The sequence below is a fragment of the Haplochromis burtoni genome, unplaced genomic scaffold, assembly GCF_018398535.1.
Source record: "Haplochromis burtoni strain Fernald_Lab_line unplaced genomic scaffold, NCSU_Asbu1 Contig_230, whole genome shotgun sequence".
NCBI lineage: Eukaryota > Metazoa > Chordata > Actinopteri > Cichliformes > Cichlidae > Haplochromis > Haplochromis burtoni.
Genome location: NW_024582591.1, coordinates 684,941 through 702,362, shown reverse-complemented (window position 1 = coordinate 702,362; position 17,422 = coordinate 684,941). Strand labels below are relative to the sequence as shown.

Genomic DNA, 17,422 nt, shown 5'->3' with positions numbered 1-17,422 from the left:
TGTCATTTGAAGAATAAAAGAGTCTTAAAATAAACCAGAAAAAAAAAAGATTTGTTAAGTACATCTGTTCCTCTTATCCTTCTAAATATCCACTCAGGCAATCAAGTGGCAGCAACTCAATGCATTTAGACATGTAGACATGATCAAAACGAACTGCTGAAGTTCAAATGGAGCATCAGAGTGGGGATGAACAGTGATTTAAGTGACTTTGAAAGTAGAATGGTTGGTGCCACACTTCTCCGGGTTTCACAGCGAGTGGTCCGAAAAACAGAAAACATCCAGTTCACTAGGTGAAAATGCCTTGTTGATGTCACAGGAGACTGGGCAGTCTGGTTTGAGCTGATAGGACGACAACAGTAACTCAAAAACCACACGTTATGCAGGTATGCAGATGATAATCTATGGTATGTTGAAACTTGAAGCAGATGGGCTACCTTGGTTGGGCTATGGATGGATTTAAATTTGATGTCAGCAAGACGTTTTAAAAAAAATAGGATTCGGTCTATTTAGCACCGCACTGCAATGCTTCTTCTTTTAAGAACCCTTTGTGTATTAATGAGCCCAGTTTCTGTACTATTGAAAGAAAATTATTAATATTTTTTCTTGAGTTCAGCAGCTTGGAGGTGTTCTAATGTCTTCACAAGTCTGGAATCCAGGCAGGCCAGGTTAGTCAGTTAATCTATGGAACCATCATACTGTAAATCATGCAGTGCAGTTAAGCATTACCTTGCTGAAATATTTCCCAAATTTTTTTTCAATGCACCAAACCTCTTTGTAGGAGTTACACTGCTCATCATTGATGGAGTCTTCACAGATGTAACACCATGTGTACTAATGCAATACCATACCATGGTAGCATGAACAGTGCACTGGTAGTGTGCCGCATTTGGAATATGCAACAGCAAAAAGCAATGAGAACATTCCCCACTATGCCTGAGGTAACAGAGCCAGAGGTATTTCAGTAAAGCATCTGCATTAAAAGGCACACAGTCAAGAAAGAAGACCAAGACAGAGAGAAATAAAAATAAAAGATTATAACTTTTTCATGCTGGCCAGTGTTTTTCTAGCTTCAGTCAGGAACCTTCCTCTACACAATTAAAATTCTGTTTGGATTTACATCTATATAAACAAAAGAAAACAACCCTCCTCCCAAACACATATTTCTTATGGAATAAAATAAGGAGACTGATTTTTTTAAATCTATGAGCATGTTTGATTCATCTAAAATCCAGTGGTGACATGTAATAGCGCTGCTTACTGTCAACAAGAATCCACCAACATACCCAGAGATGTTAAATATATTGTGTTATAAATAATATTGGGTTCATAAGAATATGAGCATGTACATCATCCTTTGTTTATATAGCTACCGGATATGCTACTATTCTTTACCTAAAAAATATAATAAAATTTAATAAAAAACAGGATGATTATCATGTCATAAAAAACATTTAATCATCAAAAATATGTCAAAAAATTTGAATATTTACATCAAAATCAGCAGTAAAAAACACTTATTACAGAACCACTTATTAAAATAAGTGCAAAAAGGACAGAATCTGTAAATAGTAAACATCTGTGAAAGAAATGCAGCTAATTAACAAAGATGATATCAACTATCTAGCAACGAATTTTAAATTAGGAACCTCTCATCCACCAGAGTCTTGTTGGCGAGGTTCTTCCTTCCCAAACTGTTACGCAAAAAGCGAAATATCTGTAAAGAACGAGAAGGTTGATTACTGCGAGTACTTTTTAGGCGGTGCTGAGAACATGCAGTACGGACAACAAATACTGACCACTTGCTGCACGTATGTAAGCACAGCTGCAAGCACAAAGCTCTGGGATCCAAGGTCGACGACACAGAAGAACAAGGTGTCAAAGATCAGCAGTGTGGCCTCGTTTCCATAATACAGCACGTTACTAAAAGTGTGCGCCTCATCTGCCACGAGAAGTGCAAACAGACATCATGTACACACACGTAGGTGGAGACAAACAAACTGAAATGTACTCTGGCCCAGACCATCACCATTGTAAAAGATGCTCTTCTCAGTGGGTTCAAGAAACTCCATCCCTATGACACTCTCAAACATCAGCTTGTCCTTCACTATGTAGTCCATGTCAGAGTGGGCCTTTTCAAATGATACGACATAAGACAGAAATAAGCAAACTGTTCTACTAGAATCAGGTCAGATCAAACTCTGCTGCTTTTAGTTTGCTGAGTGAGTTTATTCTTGAGTGTTTGTACTAACATGGTCAATAACACATCCCAGGAAGTGTTTCATGGCCTGGTAAGCTTTGAAGTGCGGCTCGAGCGAGCTGAGCGTGGATGCGTCTGTTAGTCGTGATGGCTGGTTCCTCTGGAGGACAAGACACAATCAACTCCTTTAAAGGCACTTATGAATAAAAGTTACCAAACTAATAAAAGCTCTGAGAAAAACAAACAAACAAGAAAACCACTGCTTTGACTTCATATCCAAAATGTTTATGAGTTGTACTGCAAGGACAAGACCTGAAGCTAAAATTAGTCCGTGTGATAGTTTAGTGCAACACCACAGACAGTATAAAACATGGGTGTAGCTACCATGATGTCGCCCACTTGTTTGGGGAGTCCTGTTGCCATCTTGGTGTTTTGAAACCAGATGTGGCGAGTGGGGATGGGTCTGACTATTAAATCTGATGCTCATTGGTTAACGACTTGTCATTTCCAGCTCACTGTCAATGCTAAAACACCCTTTCTGAAACTTAGAATGACTCAAAGATACAAAACAGACTGAATGTTTTAGTCAGTATGACCTGAAGTCAGTGACTGAGACCTTAACAGTGAACAGGAAAGTGTTTAGGAAGATTTGAACAGAGGGTCTATTTTACATAAACTTTTTACAACCACATCTGTCACCCCCTGGTGGCCTTACAAAAGAATGCAAGCTTAAAGTACTTCTGTGTTGGCTTCACTTTTAAACCCCGGGAACCACATTTTATATGATTTGTGTAATACCAATTTCTACTACAAGACTGTGCAGTGATATTTGTGATGCAAAGAAAAGAAGCCAAATAAATGTAAACATCAGAGCAGCTTTTCCATGGCTGTCTGTCATTACTGGTAGAGTACATATGTTTAACAAGTTCCGTTCAGACAACTGCTTTAAACACTTTTACTCTCTTATTAGAGGGATAGGCAGCTGTACTCATCAGTCTGCAGACTAACAGTACCATTAAACAGAACATTCATAGCTGAGGTGCAGACATGACTGTGGTCAGGACTTACCCTGCTGATTGATTCCTGTATTTTTTTATACTGCATCCCCAGACGGCTGGTAAGAGACACCTGAAAGGTCTGGACTTCTGTGTTGGGGAGTAAACCCCTCTGAGCACACAGTGACTCCTTAAAAAAATAAATTTAAAAAAAGCATGTAAGTCAGCTGAAAACACTAGTGAGAGGTAGACTAAAAGCCTGTTGGGGTACATACGGCTTCTCTTCTCAAATTGTTGTTCATTTCCTCCATGTTTGTATCTGCATGTCCATGAACCGAACGGCCATGAATGTAGTATCCAAAGCAGCGATATGATAAGATAAACACAGAAATCTGCACGGAAACAAACACAAAAAAAATGTTTATCCAGGCCAGAAAGACAGAAAAATGGCTTCATGCAATGCCCGCTACTTACATTACTGACTGAGCAGAGATCTACAAACTGACGGATTTTGTCCTCCACAAAGTGTGCATAAAACACAGTGAAGAAAATCACCTGTAGGGTTTAAAGGACATCTTTTAAGGGGTTCAAAGGGGTACATTTCACTGATACCTTAGGAAAGAATGAGGTGAGAATGGATGTGAAGGAAAGAAAAGGTAAGTTATCAAATGGAGGCTGTGCACCTGCAGAAGCCCAATGCAGAGCCACAGCGTGGCTGCCACACCATAGCGCAGTGTCAGGCTGTATGAGGGGGTGTATTCTTCGGGAGATCGCTGTAAATTTGACCAGGGGTCCCTCAAGGCCAGGTTTGAGAAGCCCAGCACCTAGATAAGACAGGATGGCATGTCAGCAACAGGAATTTGAGATGTAGCAAAAGCTGCAAAATGAACAAAAGGGCCATAATTGTGGGAGATGTACCTCAAGGAAGAAAAGCACAGTCATGATCTGAAAAGTCGGACTGATCTTGCGGATTGTCTGAATCTCATTCCATTCATTGGCCACAAAGTAAGTCCTCCAGATGCTGACTGGCGAGGTGTCATGTTTTGATTCGCCACTCACTGAAACAGTAGTCAATGTGGATAATTATTTTAAGCAACTAGTCATTTACCACTTATGAAGCTAAAAGTAAGCATGTTGATACCTGGCACAGATCTATTAGTTTTAGTTCGTGGCCTCTCCCAGTCGATGAGAAATATATCAACTGTAACCTGCAGGGCCAGCTTATGGAGAAACTGGACAGCCTTGGATACAATCACACCAAATAACACATTTTCAGTATTCCAGGTTGAAGCGTACCATCTAGCTTTCAGCAAGGATACTGCTCATTGTTATATCTGCTCAGCTGGTGTCTAACCTTTAGAGCAAAGGCGCAGCCGATGTATGTCACAAACTGCTCCTCCTGAGCCGGCAGTGGTAACAGGACTGACACAAACTGTTGGGCCTAAGCATACACAGACACAAATAAGTACCAGAAAGCAGCAATCACTACATCTAAATATTAACAGTGCTGATAAGGAAAGGTAGAGGAGGGAAAAGACTTGCCTTTAATGTCTACAGAGTGGAGAGAAGAAAACAAAAGCTGTTAAAAGCCATGCAAAAAGACTGAAGTGGAAAAAAAACTAGAGAAAGGAGACATTGACATTCATATTAAAGAGCTCACAAGAATAGAAATAATCCTATAAAAGAAAGACCTGCTGTTTAAGGGAATGAGACATACTTTGTAAAAGATAAGCCAGTAGAGTCCAGTTCCCACAGTGACAGCAAAGAAAACATTGGCCAGGTCACCAGCATAAAACAACAGAAACTTCACCATCGTCTGAAGAAAGACAGGAGAAACCAACATTACTTCATGTGGTTACAGCGACAGATAGTTCTGAAGTACATTACAGGATAAAGGCACAGGACCTCCAGATCAATGAAGGAAGATGCAATCCTCCTCTTCCAGCTGATGGTCTTCAGCAGGGAATAGAGCACGGCCACCCCACCCAACACACCCAGAGCAATCTAAGCAAGAAAAAAAATATCAGAGTTGATCCTGCATCGCTTTTTGCTGTAACAGCAGCTGCATACAAGAACTCCTCCCCTGTGTTTCATCAACATTTCTTTCAAACTTTTACTCACATCTGTCTTTAAGCGAGCCTCACTCTGATCCATCTCATACTCTACAGCAAAGGTTGTCTAGAAGAACACAAATTAATTCAGTGCAAACACTCAAAAACTTGCTTTGAGATAAACAAATCAACTAATTTAGTCAAACTTAACAACTGAGATCAAGGGATTAGGTGTAATCGTCAAAATTAAGCTTTAAACTAAAGCATAATGACAACAATGCGCGAGTGTGCGACCCACTCACAGCCACAGTTTGAGTGTTGAGATCCGTGATGAGAACATCTGTGTAGGTCACAGTCATTAGAGGGGGAAACACCTTCCCTTCCTGGGTTCGTGGAACCAACTGAAACCTACCAAACACGTCTCATCAATACCAGCAAAACCAATCAATCAATCAATCAATCAATCAATGCTTTATTCGCCACATGCAGGTTGCCCTGCAGTGAAATGGGACCCCCCTGACCTTACACACACAACACAGACATTAAATGGGGATACAAGTCAGAGATCGGTAGCGTTACAGAAAAAACACTGAAATATACACAACAATGGGAAAGTACAAGAGGACAAAAAGAGACCTCTACTGATGCTGTGCTTCCATGGTAGGACAGCATGAGAACAGGAAACAAAAAAACTCCTCTGCACAAAAAGCACATAAATGTCCACAGCACAACTTGTGAAAGACATTACAAGCCACAGGATTGGGTGGGGGGTGAAGAGTAATCCGAAGCGAACACAGCAGCCGCCCTGCACAGCGCTACCATTCCAGCGCCGCACACAGACCCGCCTTGTTCCCCCGCAGGAAACAAGCATCGAAGGCGTTTGGAAAGGGAGGGGGATGAGTGCATGTTTATCAGTGTAAGTGTATGTGTGTGCGTGTCCAGAGTTCAGCTGAGACAGTGTCCTTCGCCCTATCAGGCTAAGTAAAGAGTCTGCCAGCCAACCCAGGTGGCCTTGCATGGAATGGGAAGAATAGTCAACACACAGTCATTATCTGGGAGTTTTTGTTCGGCTCCAGCCTTGGACACTCCGACACTGGTCTCTCAATCTCCCGTTGGAGAACCGCGAGCCTCCCCATGATGGTATCAAACTTCCGTTCCGTGGTGTTGTCATTCTTTTGATTCTGAGACCCCACAACTGCAGTGAGCCGTTCTGCGATGTGATCCAACTTTCGCTCAAAGATGTCATTTTGAGCAGGCCTCTCCTTGATGTATCCCAATATACGCTCAATGGTGTTATTTTGAGTCTTCACAGCAGCTGTAAGCGTCTCCAAGGTCTTAACCATGCTGCTTTCGTTGTGAGAAGTCGCGCCTCGTCCCATCGTTTCAATCCCAGCGGGCAGCCTTGGGGTGGTTTGAACAGCCGGTTCCGCTCTCTTAATTCTCCGATAAGCCAGGGCCAAGCCAGCTCCGATCAGCAAGAACCCTGTTATCATGGTTCCGAATAGGTAGATATCTTCAGCGTCCTCGATCGACAGTTCCGCCAGGCACATGAGCCTCCATTTCTGCCACCCGTCCATCGTGTATCCGGCAGGTAAAGTCCCTCCAGGGCACTCGGGCTCTCCCGAGCCCAGACTTCTCGTTGAGAAAAGGGTGTCAATAGCATTCAGAGACCAGTTGATCAAATCCATAATTCTCTTTTAGGTCTTAGAGAACGACAGTGGGAGACTGTTCCAGGGAAAGTAATACACACAAGACAGGACAAGGACACAAGAGGCTAAGCAGGGAAGATAAGGGGAAGGAGGAGGAGGGGAAAAGTGCGACCGCCTTCGCCGAGAGCCAAACGAGAAACCATCATTAAGAACTCATAAAAAAACACGAGTTTCCTTATTTCCACAGCGGGAGCCTACCTTATTTTAACACTGCTGGCTACACGGATGACTTTAGGCTGAGAACTTGTGCTCTTTTCTCTTCCGCTCAGGGTGTCGACGAGAAACATTCGTCGAGACAAGTACCAGTTGTTCATGCTCTCTGTATAAAAACAAAATCATTTGTCAAAGAAATGCAAGCAAAAACACACTTATAGCTGTGAAAAAGTATTTACCCCCCTCCTTCTTATTTTTTGGCTGCATATTTGTCACACTTACGTGTTTGAGGTCATCAAACAAATTTTAATCAGAAGACGAGAACCCAAGTAAACAAAAAAAAACCCCATTCTGACACAGTGCCAGGTAAGGTTGGATAGCTTTTTTCCCCCTTTAATAAACCATCATTTAAAAACTTCATGTTGTACTTACTCTGTCTTTCTTTGTTTGATTATTTTTTGTTTGATTATTGGAAACATGTAAGTGTTTGTGGGGGGCAAATGCTTTTTCACAACAGTCTATATAAACAGTCTATATAAATCCAACCTTGGTTGATGAATCTCCCATTGTATTGCTGGTTCTGGATCAGTGTGGGCAGGGGTAGAAGTTTTGTGTTTTCTCCTCCACCGAGGTCCAGGAAGACGTCATAGAACAATGGTTCGGGGTGGGTGGCAAACAGCTGTGCTACTGAGAGAACACACTGCGCACACACAGACAGCTTATATTACCACTCAGCATTTTAGAGAGTTTGTATTCTTTCTCTCAGTCAAGTGAAATAAAAGAAACTCACACTTTCTTTGTAAGCTGTCCCAAAGCTGAAGGCTGCTGCCCGTTTGGATTTTGGCTGTGGACAAAGCTAAAAGAGCGAGGAGAGGAAGACGACAACATGCTTAACACGGAAAAACTCCAACTCTTTTAGTTAGGTAAGAATCACAGAATAAGTTAACAAAACTATCGGAATACTTCATGTAAAGGATAACATCATGACACAGTGATTCTGTTACACTCGATACATTGCAAGACAATAATCTGCAATACAATTAGACATCTTTACAGATAAACAAAAACTAACATTAAAAGGCAAAAAGGGGAATATTCACTGTTTCGTTTTCTTATTAGTAATAAACTCACAAAATGTCCCAATTTACAATTACAATTTACATTCACTGGACACTTTAAATAGTCTTAATTCTTCATGGCACAGATTTGACAAGGTGCTGGAATCATCCCGTAGAGATTTTGGTCCATATTGACATGACAGCATCGCACAGTTGCTGCAAATTTATTGGCTGATAATACATGATGTGAATCTCTGGTTCCACCACATCCCAAAACAGCTTCTGCAAATAAGTCTAATTTTCTAAGGGGCTGTGCTGTAGAGTAGTATTCAAAGGGTTTTACCTGCAGATTTTGTCCTCCCACTTGCTCCCATCTGAGGAACTCTCCTCTGACATTGTAGACAGCAGCAAGCAGTCTAAAGTCTGTGTTCTGACAAAAAACACACACAACAAAAATGTCAATTAAAAGAACATTTAGCTTTTTAATTTTACATCTCAATTTAAGGTGCCAAAAAATGTTTATTTACTGCTATCATTTTCTCTCACAGTTATTTTCATTACTATTCTGTTTTAATGTAAAGAGGCTTAAAGTCAAGTACTTACCTTGTTTTTACCTCTGAAGCTAAACCCAATTGGAACAGGATCAGTCTGAAGCACGCGAATGGCAACTCCTGGTTCATCCCCGTAATAAAGCCACGGCAGATTAGCTCTCCTGAAGAGTTGTGAGCATTCACTCAGGGTAAACTACAACAGGATTCATTCACGTTTACAGAAAGGTCGCATAATTTATACATGATTACCAGTAAGAAATGCCTTGGGTTGAGCTCAAAGCAGCCCTGAATCTGAAGATGTTGTTGAAGAGTGCACAGGCATCTGTAGATGCACTGCTGAAAGAGTGCATGTTCATCACACACATGTTTCCAAGAGCCTGACACGCCGTCAGGTTGGAGAAGCCCTGTAGGAACACGACTTGTTTACACAGCACTGCTAAATACATCAGAATAATACCGGCACACAGCACTTGTAACAAAGCACATTACACATATTTTAAAAGCCACCTCAGGGGTTGGCTTTAAAAAAATCTAATGACTTGTGACAAGTGACATAGTAGGGACATTGTTTATGACAATATTGGAATGTGACTTAAACTTGCTTCCCATGATTTTAGATGAAGAATTACTTATAAAATACATAAGGTCTTGGATTTACAAGGCAAGCTGAGGAAGAGGAGTAGAGGTTTTCCAGGAACCAGGCTGACTGGACACTGAACTTCTGCAAGGCGAAAAACAGATCAGAGTTTAAAAAAAAAAAAAAAAAGACAAAGAAAAAAAGAACAAAAAAAACCATCAAAAAATTTACCAAGAAATCAGAGAGAAGGAGACTCACCAACTGAGAATAAGTGACAGTGGGATTGACATTGGTGGAGATGATACCAGGAGGGAAACATAAACCTCCTCCCTGGGGAGAGAGAAAAAAATAAATCACAAAACAATCACAGATGCAATCCTATAGCCTCTTAATTTAATGATGTGGGATGTTTAAGATGTCAAAAGGGTCAAGATTGTCTGGACTCACCGGGACGTTAGGAGATTTACATGCACAAGAGGTATTAACGTAGGCAGCCAGACATCTCTCACACCTAAAAGGCAATTTTAGGTATCACTCCATTTCTCACATACCATACAAGAAAGATCTGCAGTCAAGGCAGACTTTACTACAACTCAGACAGAACTAGCAGGAGTAAAAACAAATGTCTGTGCATACAAAAAGAACGCTACGTCCAGATAAACAGAATCATCTTTTTGGGATCAATATTGGACATTTTAAAATCTCTAATGCTGCCTTTCTGTGCCACAGTGGAAAAGTGAAATCATCTGTTTCGTTCAAAGTACAGTCTCTGAACGAAATGAGACTGTACTTAATTAATCTCTTCAAATATGCAGATTTTATTCAGACAAAATACCTGTCTCCATTCCTGTTTGGTACCGACAAAGCAGGACTGTCTTCGTCGCACGTTTCACACCTGGCCTCTTCCAAGAGGGTTCCATTGAGATCTCTTTCCACTGAAAAACAAAAACAACCTTTCATGCAGCAAATGCACAATTATTACGGTTCTTCATTCAATTTATTAGCTTATTAGTTTGAGAGGGAGATTCCCTCTGCACAGGTTGCCAACACAGGGTCACAGACAACCATGCACATTCATATTTCATGTCTTCAGGCTGTGCGATGAAGCTAGAGAGAGCTTGCATAGGCAAAGTAAGAACACACAAACTCCACACAGAAAGGTCCCCAGCTGGACGGCAGATTCAAACCCAGTACCTTCCTTCTATGACAGTACCAACCACCGTACCACTGTGTACTGCATTCCTATTACCAGTGACTCACCCAGGACATCACCAGGGGGGCACTGGCAATTTCCGTCATTACTGAGGGCGCCTGGACAGCGAATACAACCAAACCCATCTTTTGTGACGCCCTGTAAATAAAAACAGAGAACACTGTAAGAGCTCACATAACCTAAGATACAAACTATCTTACATGAAATTTAAAAAAAAAAACGAAATAAAAGTGAAAGACTATACGTACCGGTTTGTTTGGGAGACATTTCTCACAAGACATGGACGCTTTATCAGTGGTAACAGTTTTGTACCCACTCTGGCAGACACAGCTCAGTCCTGAAAACAGTAAGAAACCCAATTTAAACTTTGAGGGAACACTGGATATGTTGCGTAGCTTTCAGCTCAGAGATATTAATGCAATGACAACCCCTCCAAAATGTTTTAAACAATGTTTTAACAGTGTTTTTATGTGGTGTTTATGCTGTATTTGTTTTTGTTTTTTGCCGTTTTACTCGTATACACTGAGAGCCACATTTAACCTCCTAGGACCTGGCGTCCACATATGTGGACATCACATTTTGGGTTATTTAGACCAAAATACTCAATTTTGCTCTACAAAGGCCTGATATCCACTTACGAGGACATTATGCTGCTACTGTTCTACCAAAATTTTAAACGAATATCCTCATATGTGGCTCTTATTTTTCATAAAAACAAAAATAAAGTAAAAAAAAAAATCTGGTAATTCTTTGTTTTTACATTCATTGGGCCCCGATATGACCAAATATCAAAGAGAAATTAAAAATGCATGCCGTGGAAGAGTTTGGGTCTTAGGAGGTTAAGGCAAACTTCTACTGCTTTGAAATGGACAGTAAAGTTTTCTGATTCTGAAACCTCAGGCTCTCATTCTTTGCTAGTAGTAATAAAAATACTAGATGTAAAGAGAGGGTGCAACAAAAGAATAACCAGCAAAATGCTACATACAAAAAGTCATCATCACATTGCTCTTTAGTGGTGTTAGAGAGGCAAACTAAATGGTGGATGGAGGACATACTCGTGTCTCCTCTTGAAGGTGAACTGTGTTCATGCAAAATGATCTGAATTTTATGCGTTTTTTGTTTTTTTTACAAGTAAAGACCAAGCGAGGAAGTGGCCCTGCAGTTTCTGCAAACAGAATAAAGAGCAAATACACAGGATACAGGATGTGATTTCACAAGCTTTGATCTACACATCCTCTACTGAGTTTTCTTTTTTTTTTTTTATTATGAAAAAAAGGGGATGACATTTATCTTCCCCTCTAAGCTTAATGCTATCTGTAGGCCAAACTACAACGAAATGAGAATCCAACTTTCACTGCCAGCACTCCTAAGTAGACTGATCCTGTATCCTTCTAAACCCACACTGATCCATGCATAGCTCTTCAATCAGCAGCAAACAAGTGCCAGCAGACATTTGGAGCATAAAAACTACCCCTGGCTAAGTAAATGAAAGCAATTCAGAGCAGCAGATTGTCATATTTTGTCATAACCCTGGCCGTGGCTCAGGGGATTGGGAAGCGTATCTGTAACCCGAAGGTCGCCGGTTCGATACCTGGGCTCTCTGTCCTGGTCATTGTGTCCTTGGGCAAGACACTTTACCCTACCTACCTCCTACTGGTGTTGGCCAGAGGGGCCGATGGCGCAATATAGCAGCCTCGCTACTGTCAGTCTGCCCCAGGGCAGCTGTGGCTACATGTGTAGCTGCCTCCACCAGTGTGTGAATGCGAGAGTAGTTGAATTGTAAAGCGCTATATAAATCCAATCTATTATTATTACTGAGTGTCAAACTGATAATCTACATCAGAAATTTGTTGCACTGTTTGTTGGCTTTGAAAGTGATGGCATAACTGCACTGATGTTCAGGAGGGGGCAAACACACTCGAGTGTGAAAAGATTAACCCTAACCACCCCGTCACTCACTGTATGAATCAGAAGTTAGAACTAAGTCCTTGATGCTGGATTCCTTTAAAAGCAGACAGTTTTCATAGTCTAGATAATCTGCTGTGGTCTAGTTCTCTCTTAATTTAAGTACTGTGCAAAAGTCTTGAGGCACCCCTCATTTCTTTATATTTTGCTTCCAAGGAACCAGATCTTCTTGTAATGTTTTTTTTAAAAGCTGCCTTGAACAATAGCTCTTCAGTTTTTCTCAGTGTAATCCTTATACCCAACAATTTTAAGATGATTCACATATGAATCATTCAATCATAAAACCCCCCACCAAATGGTATTTCAGTCAGTGGTGTCAAAGAACTTGTGAAAATTGAAGGAATTCGGAACACAGAGAAGTACCATCAGGTACAGCAATGTCATTAATTTATTTTCTGTGGTGCCTATAACGGGAGACGAACCCAGACGTGCCTGAAAGCGAGAGCCACGTGTGAGCTACCGATGACGATTTTTAGTTAACAAAAACCTCCATGTTTTGCAAAAACAGGCAAGAAAACTGTCCCCACTAAAGCTGGAAACGACAAACTTGTTTCATCAAGTGAAGCAAAAAAAAAAAACAAACAAAAAAAAACACTGCATGAGTACATAGAGGGTGTGACGGCACAGGAGGAGGAGATACGAGCAGCTGGAGATGTGCGACACAGAGTAAACAAATTACTCAACCAAGTGCTGTAGCACTCGGTAGCTTCACTTCATGTGACAGGAAGAGCAAACGGCGGGTTAAAATCACTGATTCGCAGCTGGTTACAAACTCGACACAGGATACAACATCCCAGGTAGAAAATATTTCTTCAGTTTTTAAATTTTAGTATATGATAACATTGTACAGCTCCCAGAGTTACACGGTTAAGTTACTTTTGTTATTATTAAGCTAAAGTGTTGGGCAATCGTGTAATAAAGTGAAAGCACTACCCGTTATGCTCTTTTTTCTTCTTACATTTGATTTATGTGGTGACTCTATAATGCTGCTGCTGCGGGAAAAGATTCACACTTTCGGTTCAATGGTTGCAGTGTCTGATTTGGAAAAGGAGGGAATAAAACATTCAACATTTCTCATTGCTTCATCTTGACAAAGATGAAGCAGCAAACATCCAAAGAAGAGCTTTAAATGTCCTCAAAGAAGCCTGGAGAACGTTTCCTGAAGAGTACTTAAGACATTACGAGAACGTTGGTCTAAGAAAGTTCACGGTGTGATAAAGAATAAAGGTGATCATAGTAAATATTGGCCTTCAAGCTGGTTAGAATTGAATAAACTCTGTTTTTGCCCTATCTGAAGTATTTTTATTTTGTGAAAGATTGAGAAACACCGTCAAAAGTGGAAAAAAGGACCTAACATCCAGTCTTTTTATGGTTAAAGTGATACATAGTGCTAAAACAGAGTTTATCCATATGTAATTTTGCTAATAGGGAATCCTACTTAATTCTTTCTAGAACATAATCAAGAGTAAACCTGATCAATATGATGAATGAGAAAATGTGGTTTGAGTAATAAAATGGTTTTAATGCCTGACTTTTGCCTAGATTCTGGGCACATTGTTACAACTACGGTGTGTCCTTGTCTCTCTCTATGCGAGTGAGAGCACTAAGCGGGCAGCGTGTAAAAGACAGAAATGTGAGTCTCTGGTCCATCATGCATGATTTTGAATAAAAGAATTATATTGAGTAAGTTGCAATTGATAAACACAGACTCATGAAGACAAAAGGTATATTCACATGTGACAGAGCTGAAAAGAAGTAAAGCAGTTGAAGTGTCATGATATCATATGTAATTGAGCTAATGAGAAATCATGTTTGTGTACAACATAGAAAAAAAAGAAAATGTAACTATCGTGATTAAGTGAGCTTGAATTTGCCTTAAATTATGTGGGTGAGAGGTCAGAGAGAACGGGAGAAACAATGGGATGGGCCTCAACAAGCAAGCCATGGTTGGTAAACGGAGAGAAAGAACGGGAAAAATGGGAGGAGAGAGAGCAGGTGAAGTGCCTGACAAATGAGTATAAAAGAGGGCTCTTAGGAAGGCTGTTCTTCCTCTAGTTTCCTGCAATGGCTAGAGAAAATTAATCACTGCATCTTTTCCCATTTGACAATAGAAAAAACCCCAAAAACAAATAACAACAACAACAAAAAAACAACGATGGTCACCTTTTCCACATATACATATATCATACACCCATAAAGTTTGGGGAAAGCATTAGATGAGCACAGGCACTCTGGGATCTAGGATCAAGTGTGTAACAGGATCTTTTATTTAAGACAGTTTAATTACAACCTAAAATGTTGGAGTTAGTGAGGCAAGGCTGAGATGGTTTGGACAGAGGGTGGATAGTGGGTACAATTGACAAAGAATGCCAAATGTGGAGCCGCAGGGTAAGAGAAAAAGAAGAAGACCACAGAGATTATTGATGGGAGAGGACATGCAGAGGATTGGTGTGACAGAGGAGGATGCAGGGACACAGTGAGATGGCGGTAGATGATCTGCTTTGGTGACCCCCTAAGGGGAGCAGCTAAAAGAAAGAAGGAAAAAGAAGTACAACTAAAATGAAGACCTATATGTTACAAAATAAGGTTGAATTAGCAATAAGATTTCTTTATGATCAAAGTAATCCACAGTAGTTGAGAATACACAGCAAACGGTAACTGTGGGAAAACGGAGGCTTCTAACATGGACGGTGCTCATGTCAGAAGCCGTCATTAGTTTGAGAATTATAAATTATAAAAGCTTCCTCTCAGATTATCACAAGTCAGAAGGCTTACAGCAAGCAGGACTCCTCTGAAAGCAGTGTTTGTGTCCTCCTGTGCTCTCCAAGCGCACCTGGCTGCTTTGTGCTCTTGTTTGAAATAATATTATTTGCATGTGATCAGCTTTGTTCAGCATTACTTACATTTCAGCTCAAACCTGCTGTCTAACTTTACTTAACGTCAAACAGACTCCGTGCATACCTCTTTATCTCAGCAGCGTGCTAGCTCCTGAGCTCATTATTTTTGCACCGAGCACCCTAGCTTACTTTGGCTTCTTTGTGGTTAGACTTAAACTTTATTTGATTAACGGTAAGACACTTTTATTTTCAAAGTGGCGTCGTTTGCTCGATTCCGGTGATGCGGTGTGATGATGGTGAGGTTAACCGACCTGTTGTGCTCCGCCGCTGATTTGGACCGCACCTCACACACGACAAACTCGAAATATCGAAAAACTCCTCCGCGCCGCAGTCTGATGGAGTCCTGAAGGGGATGGTGAACGGCTGGCACCGCAGGACGTCGATGTACATTAAAATAAACAACGTTACAGGCACTTTGTGTCTGTTAACGACAAACTGTAGCGTCTCCGTCGCCATGGTAAACAACGTTCTTCCCTTTTTTACCCACAGTGCTTTATGCGACGTGATGACGTGTGACGCAAATGAGTAAAAAAAAACAAAAAAAACAAAACCCATACCAGAAATAAAACAGTTAAATTCGTTTAAAAGATTTCTATATAAAATACTTTTTTTATTTTAGGGGAAATCAATTAGTATTAATCTGACCATTAGTTTAGCTCCATTAGAAATTCATAAAGTGGATTTTCTTCATATATGAGATGTAACTTTATTTTAATTTGATTGTAACTTTATTTAAATGTGTACTTAAATTTAAATGTTTCGAATTCTGTCCAGTCCGATCCCTCCCAGTGAAAACGTTAATACCTTTAGCTCTGGTCTCCTGTCTTTTGTAAGTACAATAAATCATAGCAGGTCTGACTGCAGTCTTCTAAACCTTGCCACCTCCCCTTTCACACTTGCTGCTCTACTTCACCCTGTCTGGACGCCCTTCTTTACCTCTCTTGTGCACGGTCTGTTGCTTTGGATGGTTAACCCAAAGTATTTAAACTCAGCTTTAATTTTTACACCTGCCTCCTACATTGTTCTAAATAATATAAAGTTACTTTGATCTGCTCCTTTATTCACAAGGGGCCACCACAGCGGGTAGTTTAAAATAAAATCAATAAGGGTGTTTTCACCGATTTCACTGCAAATAGGCACATTGAAAACCGTCACTGCTTAAGGTACTGATAAACACAAGCTGAAGATCTAACCAGCTTTTCAGAAGAGCAAGATTTTAGAAAATACACCTATTGCAAAGTAGTAATTACTTGTTTTTGTTTGGGTTTTAACGTGTGAGTCATACGGGACTTTTGACAGGAAACATAATCTGCAGCTGCATCTTGCATTTCCACTTCCTTACACAAAGTACGTATGTTAATATATTGGCATAGACCTCAGGGGAGGAGAGACCGCACTTCTTAGTGATCAAGTAAGCTTTTAAAAATCTAAAGATTTAAGTGAAACGCTTTAAAACAGGAGAGCAGATAGGAGATGCACAAGCCTTACAAAGAGAGTTCAGGTAAATAACTGAAACTTACTCATTTTCAAATTCATGACGGATCAGTTCTTAGTTTAGGAAACCAACACTCAAGGTATGTTTTTTTTTTCTAGCTTTTTATGGATAAATTACTAATTTTATTTAATAATTTGCACTTTAGTAATTTGCTGAAACCATTTTTGCTCTTATTTTATTTGGAAAAAAACAACAACAACACACACATAGAAACGGGGATATGTTTAGGCTCACAGGACATGATTGTGTTGAATCAACGAGGACACTGGAAGAAAGAGAGCTGAGGGCAATGTCATGCAGATTATTTTTGATGTACAGTGATGTACCAGTTCTCCCAGGAGTTACGCTCCCCTCCAGCAGGTGGCGGTAAGTCTATAAAAAAAATCAACGGGGTAAGGGGTTAAGCGGGAGAGGCGGGACAAAAGAGATTTTAAGCATGGGTCCACGACTAAAAGTTTAGTCGGGTTTACAGCAGTGACAACGCCCGCCATGCCAGCTTTTAACGAGTATCTGTTGTGAGTGGCTGTGGTGAGTATTTGTTCGGATTTCAAGGAAAGAAGA

At 40.5% G+C, this 17,422-nt stretch overlaps 2 protein-coding genes across 3 annotated transcripts in view; one reads left to right on the top strand and one right to left on the bottom strand.

Annotated features, from left to right (window-relative positions):
• Window positions 1–16: 16 nt before the first annotated feature.
• On the bottom strand, window positions 17–15,866 carry tmem67 (transmembrane protein 67). 2 transcript variants are annotated; one of them, XM_005937574.3, is made up of 29 exons: window positions 15,618–15,866; window positions 10,753–10,841; window positions 10,552–10,642; window positions 10,127–10,226; window positions 9,739–9,802; window positions 9,550–9,621; window positions 9,373–9,435; window positions 8,964–9,118; window positions 8,767–8,875; window positions 8,507–8,593; window positions 7,896–7,961; window positions 7,652–7,805; window positions 7,151–7,271; window positions 5,546–5,651; window positions 5,314–5,370; window positions 5,098–5,196; window positions 4,910–5,008; window positions 4,735–4,743; window positions 4,547–4,633; window positions 4,334–4,433; window positions 4,111–4,250; window positions 3,876–4,016; window positions 3,667–3,747; window positions 3,468–3,584; window positions 3,266–3,382; window positions 2,250–2,357; window positions 2,027–2,129; window positions 1,797–1,939; window positions 17–1,714 (listed from the first exon to the last, which is right to left on the bottom strand). In XM_005937574.3, the coding sequence occupies exons 1-29, from the start codon at window positions 15,820–15,822 to the stop codon at window positions 1,634–1,636; spliced, it is 2,964 nt and encodes a 987-aa protein (XP_005937636.1). In that variant the 5' UTR covers window positions 15,823–15,866; the 3' UTR covers window positions 17–1,633. The 2 variants fall into 2 exon arrangements, with proteins under 2 accessions (XP_005937636.1, XP_005937637.1); XM_005937575.3 differs by lacking the exon at window positions 4,735–4,743 and having other exon boundaries at window positions 19–1,714.
• Window positions 13,179–17,422, top strand: part of LOC102299729 (testis-expressed protein 10 homolog) — a 29,042-nt gene continuing 24,798 nt past the window's right edge. The window contains exon 1 of the mRNA XM_042226821.1: window positions 13,179–13,266. The gene's annotated coding sequence lies outside the window, so the exon portion shown is untranslated. The remainder of the gene's footprint in view (window positions 13,267–17,422) is intronic.